Source organism: Capra hircus, chromosome 11 (genome assembly GCF_001704415.2).
Source record: "Capra hircus breed San Clemente chromosome 11, ASM170441v1, whole genome shotgun sequence".
Classification (NCBI taxonomy): Eukaryota; Metazoa; Chordata; class Mammalia; order Artiodactyla; family Bovidae; genus Capra; species Capra hircus.
The window spans coordinates 30,853,053-30,872,166 of NC_030818.1; the positions used below are offsets into that span (position 1 = coordinate 30,853,053).

General features: G+C 41.2%; 1 protein-coding gene across 1 annotated transcript in view; it reads right to left on the reverse strand.

Moving 5' to 3' along the window:
- Positions 1-19,114, reverse strand: part of FSHR (follicle stimulating hormone receptor) — a 189,533-nt gene that overhangs the window by 28,180 nt on the left and 142,239 nt on the right. Inside the window, 2 exon segments of the mRNA NM_001285636.1 lie at positions 2,350-2,427; positions 3,612-3,683. Of these exon segments, the coding sequence (NP_001272565.1) occupies positions 2,350-2,427; positions 3,612-3,683 (150 nt within the window).

Consider the following 19,114-nt stretch of genomic DNA (forward strand, 5'->3'; position numbering starts at 1 on the left):
GTAGGTTCTCAGTTCTGGGGATCCACACAGTATCCATGGACAGGAGTCAGTGAAGAGCAGCTATGATCTCTATTTTTTATTTTTTGTAGTCTTGGGTTTCTGAGATGGTGTCCCAAATTCTTATTTCCTTAAGTTTGTTTCCTCCACTTGGGAAGAGTTAAGACTAGGTAGGTCAGGAGAGCTTGCTTTCTGTCTGATGTTCTGGACAAAACGGATGCATATCAGCACGCAAAACTGTGAGAATGTTACTAGTACACACCAGTTTTTAAAAAGTGAGATAATTGACATCTGACATTATATTAATTTCAGGTTCCCACTTATATGTTTTCTATAAAAATACTCAGTTCCCTGGTGGCCTGGTGGTTAGGACTTGATGCTTTCATTGCCCATGGCCCAGATTCAGGCCCTGACTGGGGAACTGAGATCCCACAGGCCTCGGTGCAACCAAAAAAATAAAAAGAACTGTATTAATAAACTTGCCACATGAACTCAGTTTGAATACATATATTTGAATCACAATATTTAAAAACGACATGTATGTTTAGAGCAACATTTAAAACAGCGCAAGCATCCAGGTAGTTCTGATTCCGTTGATCACTAAGCTCCTCCCTCCATTATGCAAGCCAAGAATCCCTTTGCTATAATACAGTAGGCCAGTGGTACTCAGATACTCACCACTTTCCAGAAGTTCCCTTTTACATTTTTGTTTTAACCTTCTTGGCTTTGGAGATTCTGTTTCCTCTGCTCCTCCTTTGCTAATACTGTGGCTAAATTCCACTCATCTTTTAAGGCCTGCCTTCTCTCCCTTAACTCTTCCTTCAACTCTCATGTCAAATTGTATTATCCCTCCTTTATGCTTAGAACAATTACTTTTATTTTGCACATATTTCCTACCACTTATTTATTTTGCTTTCTTGTTCTCTCATGCTTCTCACATCTCATCAACTCATTCCAACACACACACACACACACACACACACACACACACAGATTTCAAATATCATGAGCAATATTAAGTGGAAGGATTAGGTATTATCTACAATTTTGTTCTGCTGCTGTGTACTCTGAATCCATGCCTTTGATTTTATATTTTCCTTCATACATCCTATTTCTATGCTAGACCTTTTCAAATTTTTCTGTTGGCTCTCTGTAAAAAATTTTTGGGGCTCCCCTTGTGGCTCAGCTGGTGAAGAATCCACCTGCAATGAGGGAAACCTGGGCTTGATCCCTGAGTTGGGAAGAGCCCCTGGAGAAAGGAAAGGCTACCCACTACAGTATTCTGGCCTGGAGAATTCCATGGACAGTATAGTCCATGGGGTCGCAAAGAGTTGGACACAACTGAATGATTTTCACTGTAATAAATTTATGTCAAATACTGTGTTTAGCTTTATTCTTCAATATATCCTTCTCTCTGCCTACTATTTCCCTCTGTTCCCTCCCTTCCTCTTTTGTTGTTGTTTTTGTTTGTTTGCTTTTCATATAGATGGATCTCTGGATCATATTACTGCTTTGAAAAGAACCAACATTCTTTCTAGAGTAGAACTTGCTTTTTGTACATAACCGCATATTGAAACACACGTATGTTTTAAAGAAACACAGCAATTTGTGAAATGTAAAGAGAAAATACTTTTCTTACATATCTAATTGCAATTACCAGTCTCCCAAATGTCCTTCTGTGCATTTAACTTCCAAGGATCCCCTAAGCACTTGGGTAGCCTGAGTGCCCTATTTCCTGGCCATCTTGGGGAGTGGATAAACTGCTACACAGGCCACTGGCACAAACGATTAGAAGATAGTTCATTAACAATGTAGAGTACATTTACAAACTTTCCCCAAAATCATAGAGAGTAGCTCAAGCTCATTAAAAAAACGTGATTGTTCTAAGCAAATGTGAAGTCATCTTATATGCCCAGTGTGGGGCTGAACAGGAGCTGCTTGGCATGGTTATGAGGGAATATCCATATCTTCCTGATTCAGACTCCTCCTTGGTCTTTTTCTTTGGGCAACAAAAGCCTTGCCAGGCAATAACTAGCTTTATTGATGCATGAGTTATTCTGTCCCTCAGAACAGATGTTGCATCACAGGAGACCATCATTCAAAGAGCAATTTTAAACACTTGAATCGCACCACAGAATCATAAATTATTAACATGGCTCCATGCTGTGATTTGGAAATGTAAAGTTGGGAAGTGAGAGAAAAACACAGAATCAGAGACAAATTGGAATGGAGAAATACCAAAGTTACACCTCTCCTGCCCCCTGCAAAAAAGGGAACATACCGTTATGACAAAGAAAGCATTGCATGAAAAGCCAAATGTTACTCTATTGGATTTTTTTTTTCTTTACTTACACAATCATACTTTCAAAACTTAGCCCCATGAAAGAATTTCTTTCAACTGTGTGGATGTTTATATTATCTTGAATATCTCTGGAAGAAAGTACAGGCAGATTAGATGTTTATATCAGCTCCATCCCGTGTCACCTCCCCACATGGAGTCTACTTGGCATGGTGTAGTCTTTAACTGAGGTAATGCTTAAATAGTTATAGAATGAGGAGCTCAACGTTTGCAAAATCGATGACATCTAATTTATCTCTAGTATATCAGTTCTTCTTGAAAGTGCAATTGCAGACATGCAGTCTGTTACATCTCTGAAAGTTTTCTAGGCTAATTCAACTGTGTGAGGTTATAATGTACTCATTTATTATCCTTGCCTCCACAGTTGGTACCTGCTTAATGTGACAGAGTCACTTAAGCTGACCTTCCATTTCTACCAAACCTCTCCATTCACCTTAGTTGGGCCTTCATCTTCCTCCATTTCAATCTACTTCTTAAAGCTAGTTTTCTTCCTCTGACCTCTTTTGAGTCACAGAAAAGTCTGATCATTGGTTTTCCTCTTCCTGACTAAAAGGATGAAGAAAATCTCATTTCTCTGTTTGTACCTCTCATCCTCTGAAACTTCCCTGTTGAGTCTGATCTAACATTTGAATGTAAAAGGAGTAAACTGTCTGGGACAATTTGAGAAGCTAGAGGGGATTCTCTCTTTTTCTCTCTCCCTCCCTCTCTCCTTCCTTCCCTCAGCTCATTCCATCTCTTTCCTACCTCTTCCTTTTGCATCTGTCCAGAGTCTTACAATTTCACTATTGAAAATAAACTTGCTATCATATGTTGCCTTTTCTGTTGCTCTTTCAAAATAGATACCTTGGGAAAAGGTAAATACCTTGTCATTAACACTTCAGTCAAGTGATTTCTTTATGCCTAGGGCAGCCTGCGCATTCTGGAAGGAGGAGGGGAGGCTGGTGGAAGAGAAGGGGAGTTACAGGAGGGAGGTGAGAAAAGGCTCAATAGTGAAGGAAGGAGAGACTTCCTGATTTGCTGGCTGGCTCTGTTGACAGCTGTCTGACTGAGGAGCCTGCTGACTCAGCCTGCTGACTCAGTTGAGATTAGCTGGTCTTTAGGTAAAGCTGGGATGCTTGCTGTTTACCTTCCTACCCCTGCTCACCCAGAGCAACACATTTGGAGGCTGTAGACTACACAGTGCTTTTTACAGGCCCAGAGGCTGTTGGGCAGAACAGCTATGAGTAAAGAGTTGGTGACCACCCTTCAAACTTACAGTAAAACCTTTTGGAAAGACTGAATCTTGTGAACAGCTGGCAAGTGCTTAATACCTGTGTTGGATATTAACCTAGAGAGAGATGAAATAAGAGTGAGTGAAAAACAAAACTGGCTGTTTTAACAATTGCCACTGTCTAGGCTTTCCAAATACAAAATATCCATATTGAGCTTTCAGAAAAGCTACCAGAAAATCCCATAATACACGTGAATCATGCTTATGTTTTCTATTTTAAGGCTCTAATCAAGGTTTAGGAAGCTGCTGATACCTTAGAGAAAAGAAACTTACACTCAGAAACAAAGATGGACACAATGCACACTTTTGCTAAAAAAGAAATCAACATAATCCAAAAGTAATTTGCAACTGGACAACAATTTTCCTAAATGATCCCCTACTTCCAGCCTCTACATGCTCTGAAGAATTGCCTCTTCTCCTCTCCACGTGATTCTGTCGATATTAGGGCATGAATTCCATACCCTTTGACCTCAGAGGGCCCATGTGGGCCCATCAAACTCTCTCCTGGGAAGAAGTTGGAAGTTGGTTAGAGTGGAGTCCACTGATGCCATCATGCTCATGAGATAGTCCCTACATTTCTAGAGCTGAGGTTTCCAGAGCTATATTGGATCCTTCCCAAGGCTTTCATGTCTTGGCCTGGGTTCCCCAGGAAGCCAAGCCTGAGATAAAGACTGCCTTATAGATAGTATATTTGATAATGTGACTTCAGTGAGTTGGGACGGGGAAATGAAACAGAGATGGGGGAAAGATAATCAATATGAGTTGAGTTGGCCAGCACTACTTGTGACTGGTCTTTAATGCAAAGGACTTGATGTAGGATATTTTCAAAATGGGTATCAAAACTGTTGCTCTGAATGAGGAAGAAAGGGAAGCATTTATTCACAGACTACTATTTCCTATTTGTTGATGGCATCCCCATGATGTTAACTCTCCACTCTGACTTGTACACTTGTGGGTGCCCAGAGACTTCCCTCTGGGCATCTCTTACATTGGTGTAGAAGCTGCCCTGGGACTAGAAATGAGAGGAACACAAGGTCAGAGTAGGTGTTGTCCAGCTGAAATTAAGCCGGTTGGAATTTGAGTGGAACTGGCTTCCACAGCAGTGGTGAAGAAGATTTTCAGTTGACAATGAGAGTTGTCTGGCATACTGTTTTTCAGCATTTCTCAGGCTCCTGTGAGATACTCAAAATCCTCCCAGTACCTCTCCACTCCCATTTCCATTTTCTCTGTGTGTCTTACCTACATTTGGTCTTTTTGCTGGCAAGCTAAAGAACCTGCACCAGTACGCTCATCATTGTGAAAGAGCATGTGTGTCTGGGGTTTATGATTCTAGAGTAGACTTTGGTGTCCTGCTCTTTGCTTCTGTATTCAGAGAGCCCATAAATTCTGCCTACGGATTCTCTGTAATGGTTCTCAGATGTTTTGCTCCTGCTCGGTTCTTAGTGATCCACACAGAACGTGTCTTCATCAGTTCTTCTTTTGATGATTTTGACAGCCCTTGAGATGGCCTCCCTTTGTTTTTCATTTGTGGAAAATGGCTGTTACCTTGGTTTTATGAAGACTTCATTGTGTTATTTACTTAAAAAATTTTTCCCACTGAAATATAAACTGTTTCGTGTGGACACCTGAGTTAACACAAGCATACACAGCTCTCTAACAGCCAGGACACTCAAGATAAAACCCAGTGCCACCACCCTTCAAATTGTGCTGTGTTGCCCCTTTGTACAATAGTTACCTTTCCTTTTACTTCCTATTCCTCCCAGCCACTGATCAGTTTCTATTTATATAATTTTGCCTTTTCCAAAATGTCATATCAGTGCAACCATATATTATGGAACTTCTTTCATACAGTATAAGGCATTTGAGATTCTTCCGTGTTACTGTATGTGTCGGTAGTTCACTGTTCTTTATTGCTGGTTAGTCTTCCTTTAAATGGGTACTCATCATTTGTCCATTCATCGGTAAAAGAACACCTAGGTTGTTTCCAGCTTTTGTGAATATAAAAAAATACTGCTTTAAACATTTGTGTGTTGTGTGTGTGTGTGAGTGAGAGAGACCAAGACTGACAGAGGGAGAGAAAGAGAGGCCATTTCTACTTTCCTTGGGTAAATGTCTATGAGTGGGATTGTTAGGTCGATGGCGAGTGTATGTCTAACTGTATTAGAAACTGCCAAACTGTTTTGCAAAGTGGCTGTACCATTTCATATTCCCACTTGCAATATATGAGAATTCTAGCAGCTCTATATCCTTTGGTGTTTTAAAAAGATATATTCTTTGAATATAAAAATAATATATATTTATTGTGAGGCTTATGGAAACATCTACAGAGGACAGTAAAAATCACCTCTAGATTCGCTACCCAGAGATAGCTTCTGTTAACATTTTGAGTTTGAAATTTCTAACCCAAACAAATAGCTTTCATGATTGTGCTCCATCACCTCTGAGATTCTACTCAGAGAAATACCAACAGAAGCATTGCCATAACTAAATATCTGCTAGTTTGACACACTCCTATGCTACATTTGTTATTTAATCATATCCAGCCTTCCACTATTTTTAGATCACTTCCCATGGGTCTATGGAATATTCTTTTAATGAGACATCAAAGCAAAGACCACACTTAATATTCTTTGACAATCTATACTACTATGTGCAGATTGGGAATACAGTATGTGCTCATAAAATACTAGGTTAATTGGTTGATGTTTCTAAAACATTTCTTGCTTCTGTCACCAGAATTTATTAAAACCCTTATTCAGTTAATTTACTTGTCAGGTATCACAGCTACTTGGAGTAATTCATCTTAAACAGGGAAAGGGAGGTCTGGAGGCCAGGAGTCAGGAGGATGGACATGTTAAGAACTTGACACAAGCCATTTCATCTTTCCAGATTGGAAAGGACACGGAATGTGTGAATATCAAGGTAGACATTATATCAGACACTGCTCTAACCTGCTTCTCTTTTGTTCCATCTTTTACTTAGTGGTTACCATAGCAGCCAGCTACATACAGATTTAACTTAGCAGACACTGGCCTCAGTTATACTGGGTCTCTCTCATTTTCTACCCTAGGCTCCTCTACTATCTCTGAGTGGGACACTTGTAAGAATCTGCTCAACTATTTTGAGGCAGGGGACAGATTGGGAAGTACTAGGAGGTTGCCCTCTCATAGGGCAACTTTTCTAGTGGTGAACTCTTCCATCCCTTGGGTAAACAATTCTGAATATATTCTAAAGGACACCTTAGATGGACTCTAGCATAATTAGGCCTTGATTTCCTGGTGGCAGTCAGCTGATAAGACATTTCTGAGTTAGCTTCCCTCATGCCTTCTTTTCTTCTTCTTAGTCATTTAACCCCTCTCCTCCAGTTTGAATGTAAAAGAAACTGCTTATTTGTTGAGTCCTTGTTCAGACATAGTTTGGATCACCTAGACTAAGAGAGATACTAACTTGTACCAAGTTTCACCTTTTCACGGACTCACTGATGGTTATCATCTGTCTTTACTCCAACTTTGTCTCCAGTTGCAGCCCGGCTTTGTTTCTCTTCCTTCTTTTACAGTGAAGTTTCTGGAAAGGGTTGTCTGTGAATGCTGTCTTCATTTTCTATGTTCTATTCCTTTTCAGCTTGTTGAGGATGCTCCAGTTTGTTTTCATGCTATATCTCTCCACTGAATCTACTTTTCTCATGCCCCATGACTACTAACCCATAAACAATAAATCTAATGGTCACTTTAAATTCTTTTTTTAATGCCTTTCAGAATTCAGTACTCTCTGCCATGTCTCTCTCTTTTATTAGTTTCTGTCGAGTTGAACTTTTCTGTTATTCCACATCTTTGTTAGTCCCTTTGAGCTTTTTTTGTTGTTGATGCCCCCTCTATCTGTGGGCTTTCCAGGTGGCTCAGACGATAAAGAATCAGCCTGCAATGAGGGAGACCTGGGTTCGATCCCTGGGTTGGGAAGATCCCCTGGAGAAGGTCATGGCAACCCACTCCAGTATTCTTGCCTGCAGAACCCCCATGGACAGAGTAGCTTGGTGGGCTACAGTCCATGAGGCTGCAAAGAGTCGGACATGACGGAGCAACTAAGTACATGGCACGTTGCCTCTATCTGTACTCTGAGCCTTCTGCCCTTTCTCTCTCATTTTGCTGGGAAGGTCTCATTTCCCATGGCTTCAAGTAGTGTTGATATGATGACCACTCCTAGATTTATAGTTGACTTCTGACCTCTCCAATCTGTCCCTAAAGTTTGCTTCATATATCCTGTTCTGCATGTCTTATTGGCATAGTGAACTAAACTAGTTCCCCCGCTACTACCTTCACAAAACTGCTCTTTCTCAGTTCTTCCTCATAAATAGCACTCCCATCTATCAACTGTTAGAAAGTGACAGTAAACTTGGCTTCTTCACCCTCACCCCCCAGAATTCACTCCATCTCGAAGTCCTCTTAGATTCCATTTCCAAAATATTTCTTGATTCCATACAGTTTCTTCTATCTCTATCAACACTGTTCTAGAACAAACCGCCATCATCGTTCAAGATTTCTGTCATAGTCTACTGCTTTCCAGACATTTAATCCTGTCCTTTTCAAACCCATTTTCCATCCACACAGAGCATTCATTTTAAAAATGTAAATCAGATGGCATTAGGTCTCTGCTTTTCTTTAGTTATTTCCCATAGTAAAATTTTTACTCTTTACTCCCTACTCTTGCACCCTCATCTGATGTCATTTCCCCAATTCGCTTCAGCACCACTGCTTTCCTTCAATTTTTCAGATATACTGAGTTCCTCCCTGTTTCCCGGCATTTGCTCATGCTCCATCTGGAAGGCTTACCATCCACACCTTACCTGGCCAACCTCAACTCATCCTGCAGGGTTCAGTTACAAATGTCATTTTCTGAGAGAAGAGCTCCCTGATCGCCAAGCTAACTTAAGGTTTTTGATTTTTCCCAGTATAATCATATTCTTTTTAGCAGTTTTCCCTTACTGCTGCTCATCAAAATTCTCAACTGTACATGACTTTGTGTTTATGTTCTATTCAACGTCTGTGTCTTCAACCAGATTGAACATCTTCAACATTCTTCCAATGACAGAAATCATGTTTTTTCCTGAAAACTCAGTGTCGACACAGTGGGTGACACTGTCAAGTGCTTGTGTATGTACCAGGCCAGGCAATGTGTTATGTGTTGTCAGAGATGAACACAAAAAAGGAATCACTCACTAGTTATGTTTCATACATAATGGATTTAATATTAGGGTAAATTATCCATTACCTGATGTATAACAACCTGGCTCTTTCTTAGTAAATGAGTAAGAATTTTATATAATTGAAGGAGAAAAAGGTTTCTTATTATCAATAAGAAGTGTGCAAGTACATTATTTAATATCAGTAATATGCACTTCCAAAGTCACTATACTTATGGGACATCTGTAAATGTCTGTAGATGCACATTGAAATCTTTGGTCTTTATAGAAAACACACAGCAAAAACGGCTAAGATTATTCCAGTAGTTTTGAGTTTTAGACACTTAAAAAGATCTAGTGACTATCTAGTGAGATGGATTATTGATGATAACTCTATAGCTGCAACTCTTCATAACCCCAAGATAACTCAGGAAATGGAGTTTGGATGAGCACTTACTTTTCAATTCATTTTCCCCCTTTGATCAATAAATTCATGTCTGATGGAGCCTGGAAGTGGGTAATCAGCTAGGAGCTCTATGTCTCAATGGGTTTGCTTTGGTCAAATGACTGTTTGCTGTGAAATTATTTTGATTCACTCAACCACAGTTAATCTTCAAAAACAGGTAAAGGCCTGAGGGTAAAATGCCAACAAATTTAAGTTCTGCAAATGGATCTTCTAAAGCGAGATAACTGCTCATAGTCCTCCCTTCTCAACAGCCGGCTTTTCATTCTGAACTGGTATTAACACCTTTCATGCCTGACTGTCCCCAGTATTGATTACAGTGATGAAAATGGATGCTTCTATTGCCAGGATGAACTTAGTGAGGTCCCTTCAGTTGATGGGAACCAATTCCACTGTCATGCCATCTCACTCAATAATATATTTGCTTCCAAGAACAATTGACCCCACAGCTCTAAGGCTCATTGTCCTGAACATCGTTAGTGCTTTCATGAACATTCAACAGTGCTGGTTTGTGTTTTTTTCTTAAACTTTCAGTGTTTTGGGCTCACTTGTCTTGCTTTGGGACATACATCTTCCTTCCATACAATGTCCATCCTATCCAAAAGAGGATGCAAATGACCATACCCTTGTTTTCAGGGAATGCACAGGTGAATTGAGGAGTTAAGGTTAGTATAGAGGAAATACTCAGATGGGTCTAGTGCTAAGATATATGTTGTTGATGGTGAGTGTCTTAAGACTCAGGGAAGGGGAGAGCAATGTGAGATGGATTACTCATGGAGGAGCTCTTGCAGGAAGGAGAGGAAATCAGATTTTAAGACAGTATAGAGCTTATTGGCCTGAACTAGGGAAATGAGTGTGTATAGCTTAAACCACAAGAGGGGTTTGAGAGATGGGGCACAGAGGAAAATGGAATGGAAAGGGAAGGGAAAGAGGAGGCAGTATCTCAACAGCTTTTAAAACTAGGTAGAGAAGCATGTGGAGAAGGTAATAGCACCCCACTCCAGTACTCTTGCCTGGAAAATCCCACGGATGGAGGAGCCTGGAAGGCTGCAGTCCATGGGGTTGCTGAGGGTCGGACATGACTGAGAGACTTTACATTCACTTTTCACTTTCATGCATTGGAGAAGGAAATGGCAACCCACTCCAGTGTTCTTGCCTGGAGAATCCCAGGGACGGGGTGCCTAGTGGGCTGCTGTCTATGGGGTTGCACAGAGTCGGACACGACTGAAGTGACTTAGCTGCAGCAGCAGCAGTACATAATCCACTGAACTGAAAAATGTCAGAACAAGACATCACACTTCATCACACGTGCTAGCCAAGAATGCAATTTTTTCTATTCCACCCAAAATCCACCATGGCAGGGAATGATCAATTCTGAGACTGTGTGAACCAGTTTTCTTTTAGTTTGTGAACTGAGGCAGAAGCAGAGTTCATACCGTGGCCTTAATGGCCTCTTAAGATATTTTAAAGAAAGCTGAGCACCGAAGAATTGATGCTTTTGAACTGTGGTGTTGGAGAAGACTCTTGAGAGTCCCTTGGACTGCAGGGAGATCCAACTATTCCATCCTAAAGGAAATCAGTCCTAAATGTTCTTTGGAAGGACTGATGTTGAGGCTGAAACTCCAATACTGTTGCCACCTGATGTGAAGAACTGACTCATTGGAAGAGACTGTGATGCTGGGAAAGATTGAGGGCAGGAGGAGAAGGGGATGACAGAGGATGAGATGGTTGGATGGCATCACTGACTCAATGGAGATGGGTTTGGGTGGACTCCGGGAGTTGGTGATGAACAAGGAGGCCTGGCGTACTGCAGTCCATGGGGTCGCAAAGAGTTGGACACGACTGAGCGACTGAACTGGCTTGAGATATTTTAGGCAAATTTGATATAAGAATGGGATGCTGTTAGTTGTGTGTCTAGGTTAGGGGTTTATTATTTTTGCCAAAGCACATTTCCTAGAAGCCAAGAGTGAGGGTTTGAACTTGAGCTGCTTTTCTCATCTTCTGATTGGTTTATCATGATATATTTGCACCTAATTTAAGACTGTTTCTTCCTTATTGTTTTTACATTGTAAAGTGCATTTTTCTGTCTCTTAGATAAAATGTACTTCTTCCTCCTGACCACTCTGGGAGAAGTTATACACTGATTCATAAGAAGGAGAGGAGTGTCCTATAGTTAATTAATAAAAGAGAAGACTCCTTACCTTTTCAGGCTCACTGATGCTAAGATTTCTATTAAATGTAGGTCCTTATTGACTGAGAGTTTGTGTCTCTATATACACCATTAGAAAAGATGCTAACATGTACTTTCCAAATCATTAAAGATTTGATTAAGTATAGAATCACATAAACTTGGAGTTAGGTGGGAGTGTGTGTAATAAGCTGTCGTTCAATGAAAAGGGCATTAGACTTAAGACTAGGAACCCTGGATTTAAGTGCTTTCTCTCTCACAAGCTGGATGGTGTTAAACAGTTCATTGACCTTTTCAGAGCCTCAGTTTCTCCTTCTGTAAAGTGATCTTATATACGCCATTTACCTGAGACAGTAGGAGAGCCTGTTTTCTTGTCTTTCCAGTCTCATGCTTTCAAAGTTAGAAATATTTAACTCCTGTTCAGCTCAAACTGGCCTTGGTCTCCATGGAAACCAGACTCTGTAGCAATCGGTGGGAATTTAATAAGCCCCAAAGCAGGGTTCTGAAGATCTCAGCCTTATTAGCCTGGCTGCAGATTCTGTGTGTGTGTGTGTTAAGATTTATTTATCATTGATTTTTTGGCTGTGCTGGTCTTTGTGGCTGTGTGGGGGCTTTCTCTAGTTGCAGCGAGTGGGGACTGCTCTCTAGTTGCAGTGTGCAGGCTTCTCATTGTGGTGACTTCTCTTCTTATAGAGGGTGGGCTCTAGGTGCACAGGATTCAGTAGTTTTGGCTCCTGGGCTCTAGAACGCTGGCTCAGTAGTTGTGGCCCATGGGCTTAGTTGCTGCATGGCATGTGGAATCTTCCTGTCCCCAGCATTGGCAGGTGGATTCTTAACCACTAGACCGCCAGGGAAGGCCAGATTCTGTTTTTTTTTTTTTTTTTTTTTTTTTTATTAATTTATTTTTGGCTGTGCTGAGTCTCCATTGCTTTGCATGGGCTTTCTCTAGTTGCAGTGAGCAAGGGCCCCTCTCTGTTTTGGTGCCCGGGTTTCTCATTGCAGTGGCTTCTCTTGTTGCGAAGCACAGGCTCTAGGGTGTGGTTTTCAGTAGTTGTGGCGCATAGGCTCAGTAGTTGCAATGAATGGGCTTAGTTGCTCCTTGGTGTGTGAAATCTTTCCAGACCAGGGGTTAACCTGTGTCCCCTGCAATGGCAGATGGATTCTTATCCACTGCGCCACCAGGGAGGTCCCGGATTCTGTTTTGACCTAATATTCTGGCTTAGCAATCAGGCTCTGGTCTTATTCTCAGATGGGAAGTGTAGCATAGCGTCAGAGTAGTAGCTCTGATGCTAGAGGTGCACGTGTGCTAAGTAACTTCAGTCATGTCCAACTCCTTGTGGCCGCCATGGACTGTAGCCCCTCAGTTCCTCTGTCCATTGGACCCTTCAGGCAAGAATACTGGAGACTGGAGTGGGTTGCCATGCCCTCCTCCAGGGAATCTTACCGACTCAGAGATCAAACCTGCTAGAGGATCTGGATTTAAGTCCTGACTGTACTGCTTTTTAAGATGTATGGCCTTAAGGAGTTAGTTGAAGTCTATAGGACTCAAATCTTTTCTCTCTCACCCAGGGAAATAAGATTATTCAAAATGAAGCCTTAGCTCTGTGTCCAGACACTGTTATTGCATGCTGTGCCTGCTAAGTTGCTTTAGTCACATCTGACTCTTTGTAACATCATGGACTGTAGCACTCCAGGCTCCCCTGTCCACGGGGATTCTCCAGGCAAGAATACTGGAGTGGGTTGCCATGCCCCCCTCCAGGGGATCTTCCTGACCTAGGGATTGAACCCTTGTCTCTTATGTTTTCTGCATTAGGAGGTGGATTCTTTATCACTAGCACCACCTGGGAAGTCCATTGATCATGGTCCAGACTTATATTCCTTTGCCCTCACTGAGAACTTGTCTGATTTCCTGGTTTCCCTAGAACCTGAACCATGACATGCTTTCCTCTAGTTCTCTTGGGCACTGAGATGCTGTTTCTGTGTCTGGGTCTCTTCTGCTTGTGGGACCTCTATGATGCCTGGGCAAGGTTGTCTGTTAAACCTTTTGCCTGAGGCTCCTTGTGCCCTGTTGCAACCACTGGAAGCCACAGCTGAACCTCCCAGGTTCCTCCTGCCCCTTTTATCTAATTTCCTCATGCTTCTTTTGACAAACCTGCCTGGATTAACCTTCTTGCCTGTCTGATTCTGTTCAGTCTTTGGGTCCTTATCATGCTATCACCTAGAGGCTTGTTGGTCATCTCAATGAAAATTACTGCAAAGCCTTGAAAAAAATTAAAGATGACTTACCAATTAAAAAAAAATACAAGTGATCCAAATTTGTTGTCTTCTGTGATGACAAATGACTATAAGAAATAACGCTACAAAGCAGATATTTTAAAATTCAACACATTTATGTCTATAAGGGAAAGGTGATGTATTAATGAGGAGGAATACAACGGCATTTCAAAGGAAAGAATTTGGGGAAAAATGGAAATTTATTGCTGAAAATGATGCATGTTTTCATTTATAAAAACTCACAGTGCATATTTTAAAAACAAGGCTATGCAACTTTCTGACTCTAAAGCTTTTCACTGGGTTTTGAACCCTTTGATTAGAAACATAAAAATGCAACATCTTTCAGGTAGTTTGTAAGAACATCTGATTGACATTAGGGAAGAAAATTGACTAGCTGAATTTCATAAAAATGTTTGCATGAAAGAACTGGATTGAACATGAAGTCTGGATGACTCAGGGAGTGTAGACATAGGCTTGTCTTCCATTGGAGCTATTTGTTTCAGTGAAGTTTTGTTCTCATCTTTGACAGCCATTAAAATCTAGTGTTGATATGACCCATGAATTGCTTTTCCAAATGTTAAACTAAGGATTAAAAAATGATAAAATGTGGGGGCAAACAAGATGGTGGAGGAGTAGGTGGGCGTAGAGTACATTTCTCTCCACGGATACATCAAGAATACACCTTCAGACACAGAAGTGTGTGCAGAGCACCAGCTGAGAGTAGACAGGAGTACCTGACCAGTGGAAAAGAATATATAGAATCTTGCAAAACTCAGTAGGATGAAGGAACTAGGGGGAAAAATAGGAGTGTTAGTAAGACTGGACCTGCCCTCAGCGGGTGGGGGAACTGAAGCAGGGGTCTGATCCCCACATCGGGGCAATATCTGAGTCAGAGGAGAAACATTCAAGGCTGAGAGTGAAACAGCTGATCTGTGGCAGCCTAAATGGAATGAAAATCAGACAGGCCTTGCCAGAGCCATACATGCCCCAGACAGGAATGCTGGTCCCTGGAAGGTGCAGCAACTGGGAGCTGGAGTTTAGGGATTGTGGAGCAGTCCTAGGGTGATGGTTGTTGATTGAGAAAGACAGATCAAGGGGAGGTGAGGGAGGAGATCGTGGTGGGAAACGCCCGTGGAGGAAAGCCAGGCATCCATGGAAGCAAGGTGATACTGCTGAGTCACATGTAGGGGGTGTAGCCATCACCATAGCCTCTCTCTCCTCACACGCCAGCATCAGCAGCTGAGCAATAGCGAGACTGGCCCATCAAACACCTGACGCCCTGAACTACAGAGTAGGACCCCACCCAGGATGCTCCTTTAAGTGCCTGATGTGCCAGTCTACAGAGTAGGACCCCAGCCAGGGAGGTCTCTATGTGCCTGACATGCTGAACAACAGAAAAGGACTCCGGGCAAGGGAGCCCTTTAAGTGCCGCAACAGGCGGAGCTTGGGGGAAAGACTAGCCAAAGAGGCCTTCTGATCGCCAGCTACAAGATTGAAAAAAGATTCTGATAGGAACACAACTCCTGCAGTGGAGGCCCTCTGTATCCCTGCACACTAGGCATCGCCAGGGTCCCTGGAAGCCAGCCAGCTGCACCACCTTCACGCTCAACTCTCACTGGGGCAGGGCTGCCTCAGGCAAAAAAAAGAGTCTTGTGTCTGTGAGCACAGGGTCACTTCAATCATGTCTGACTCTTTGCGACCCTGTAGACTGTGGCCTGCCAGGCTTCTCTGTCAGGGAGGGGGATTCTCCAGCAAGAATACTGGAGCGTATTGGCCAATACTGGTTGCCCTATCCTTCTAGAACACTATATTTCCTGCTGCCTAGCCACCAACTCCCCTGAGTACCTGGTGCTGCCAGAACCCCTGCGACCCAAGCAGCTGCAGCACCTCCAAACCTGGCCCTCACAAGGGCAAAACCAAGTCCTCCAGGGCAGCCTCAGAAACAAACCCCAGTGGACAACCCTCATGTAGAGGTGGAAATAAAATCACAGTTGAAACCCAGGGGCAGTGTGGCTAGGGAAGAAGACCCAAAACTTTCCCACCAGCTGTACAAACTGAAGATAAATCCACACAATTGACTAGGCAGACTCTGTCTGTGGAATATATAAAAGGTCGTTGACAGCTCCCACAAAAGAAAACACACTAGTTGTGATAGCTGTGGACATTAGAGGCAAGAACACACAGGCATAGGGCCAGGTTAGAATCTGAGCTGCCCCCACAGCAGGTCCAGAGATCAGCACAGTGCTGGAGGACATCCTAGGGGGGTAAGGTGGACTGTGTGACTCCCAGTGAGGGAAAAGACTGACAGCGGTGACTCAAGAAAAAAATTATGATTCTTATGTTTTCACTTGTTCTGCAGATTATTTTGGAGTCCCCCCCTCCCCATTGTAGTTGTCAATTTTATTGGCACTATGAAATCCAAGTAAGCTTTTGAGCTTTTTTTCCCTTTTACCTCAATCATATTTTTTCTTTTTTTTTAATTGGAGGCTAATTTATCAGTCACATTTTTAATTGTCGTTATAAACCTCTGCCTCTATGTTGGGATTTTGCAGTTCTGAGGAGTTTTTCTTTTTTTTTTTAATTTTAACTTTGAATTGGTTTAATCTATTATTATCTTTTCTACATTTATTCCTTTCTTTGCTTTCCCTATTGTTCTTTCCCCTTGCAGTTAATCTTTAATATATATAAATATTCTTTACCTCTATGTGACTTTGCATATCTATTCTTTCTTTCCTTTCCTCTCAACATGTTTGTTAGTTCTATTTTCATTGTTTTATTCCCCAGTTGGCATCTTTCTTTAGTTTTGTTTTCTAGTTTGTGCTTTAGTTAGTTTTGTTCTGGTAGATATAATTTTTGGTTTCCTTTGTTCACTGGATCAATCTATTGTACTTTGTTTTTGTTGGACTGTTTTGATTTTGCTTATGGGTATATATGTATATGCGTATATTCAGTCACATTTTTTTTGTTATAAACCTCTGCCTCTATGCTGGCTTTTGCAATTCTGTGGAGTCTTCCTTTTTTTTTTCTTTTTTATTTCTTCCATTTTTTTTCTTTTCTCCTCTTAATAATTTTAATTTTTAAAAACCTACTATATTTTTCTACATTTATTCCTTTTTTTTGCCTTTCCTACTGTTCTTTTCTCCTTGCAGTTAATCTTTAATATATATAAATCTTCTTCATCTACCTCTATTTAACTTTGCATATCTAGTCTTTCTTTTCTTTCTTTCCTTTCCTCTCAACTTAGTAGTTAGTTTTGTTTTCATTGCTTTATTCCCCAGTTGGCACCTTGTTTTAGTTTTGTTTGCCAGTTTGTGCTTTAGTTAGTTTTGTTCTTAACTAGTAAGTATACCAGGTCAATCTACTGTACTTTATTTTTGTTGGACTGTTTTTACTTTGCCCATGGGTATATATGTGTATATTCCATTATTTAAATTATTATTTGCCTGATTCTGTAACTGCCATTAGTCTGGGGTTCATCTTTGGCCTCTCATTTTTTGAATATTTGTTTTAATCTCACTTAATGCCATAAGATGGAGAAGGCAATGGCACCCCACTCCAGTACTCTTGCCTAGAATATCCCATGGATAGAGGAGCCTGGAAGACTGCAGTCCATGGGGTCGCTGAGGGTCGGACATGATTGAGTGACTTCACTTTCACTTTATACTTTCATGCATTGGAGAAGGAAATGGCAACCCACTTCAGTGTTCTTGCTTGGAGAATCCCAGGGACGGGGGAGCCTGGTGGGCTGCCCTCTATGGGGTTGCACAGAGTCAGACATGACTGAAGTGACTTAGCAGCAGCAGAATGCCATAAGAAACCACTTGTGGAATCTTTGTTCCAGACCAGAGATCAAGCCCTGAGCCTTTGGAGTGGGAGCACTGACTACAAGACCCTAGACTACCAGAGCACTAACCCTAGGGAGTATCAAATAGCAAGAACTCACACACAGGAAACCATTTGAATATAAGACCCAGCATCACCCAACCACCAGTGGCACCTTGTGCAGGACGCCTCATCTAAACAACAAACAAAAACAAAAATACAAAGCCAATCATCAGCAGACAGGATTGCCACCTCACTCAGACTTCTGTGGTGGCTCAGACGGTGAAGCATCTGCCTAAAATGCAGGAGACCCAGGTTTGATCCCTGGGTTGGGAAGATCCTCTGGAGAAGGAAATGGCAACCCACTCCAGTACTCTTGCCTGGAAGATCCCACGGACACAGTCCACAGGGTTGCAAAGAGTCAGACATGACTGAGTGATGACTTCACTCTTCACTTTCAGCCTTGCCCATCAGAGGAAAAACAAACAAAAACTCAGCACAAATCTCACCTTATATGAAGCTCACACAAACCACTGGACCAAACTTATGAGGGCAGAAATCAAAACTAAGAATGAATTCAACTTTCTTCAGGGAAAAAAATTCAACTTTCCTTAAAGCCTAGGAAAAGGAGACCTCAAACATAATAAATTTAAAAAATAATAATAAAAAGGCAGAGAAGTACTACACAAATGAAGGCACACACTAGAAACACAGAAGTCCAAATAAATAAAAAATAAATAGGCAAACTACCTGAAAAAGAATTCAGAATAATGATAGTAAAGATGATCAAAAACCTTGAAAACAAAATGGAGAAAATGAAAGAATTAATTAACCAAGACCTAGAAGAATTAAAGAACAAACATATAGAGACAAACAACAAAATTACTGAAATTAAAAATACTCTAGAGGGAATCAATAGCAGAACATTTGAAGCAGAAGGATAAATCAGTGAGCTGGAAGATAAAATGATGGAAATAACTTCTGAAGAGCACTGTAAAGTAAAAAGAATGAAAAGAGCTGAGGATAGTCTCAGAGACATCTGGGACAATATCAAACACACCAACATTAGAATTATAGGGTCCCAGAATAAGAAGAGAAAAAGAAAGGATATGAGAAAATTTTTGAAGAAATTATAATTGAAAATTTCCCCAACATGGAAAAGGAAATAGTCAATAAAGTTCAAGAAGCACAAAGAGTTCCATACAGGGTAAATCCAACAAGAAACATGCCAAAACACATAATAATAAAACTAGTAAAGACTAAACACAAAGAATATTAAAAGCAGCAAGGAGGAAGCAACAAGTACTATACACAGGAAACCGCATATGCTTAATAGCTGATCTTTCAGCAGAAACTCTACAGTTCAGAAGGGAATGGCAGGATATATTTAAAGTACTTAAAGGGAAAAATCTACAACCAAGATTACTGTACCTGGCAAGGATCTCATTAAAAAGTGATGGAGAAATAAAAAGCTTTTCAGACAAGCAAAAGTTAAGAGAATTCAGTACCACCAAACCAGCTTTACAACAAATGTTAAAGGGACTTATATAGTCAAGAAATACAAA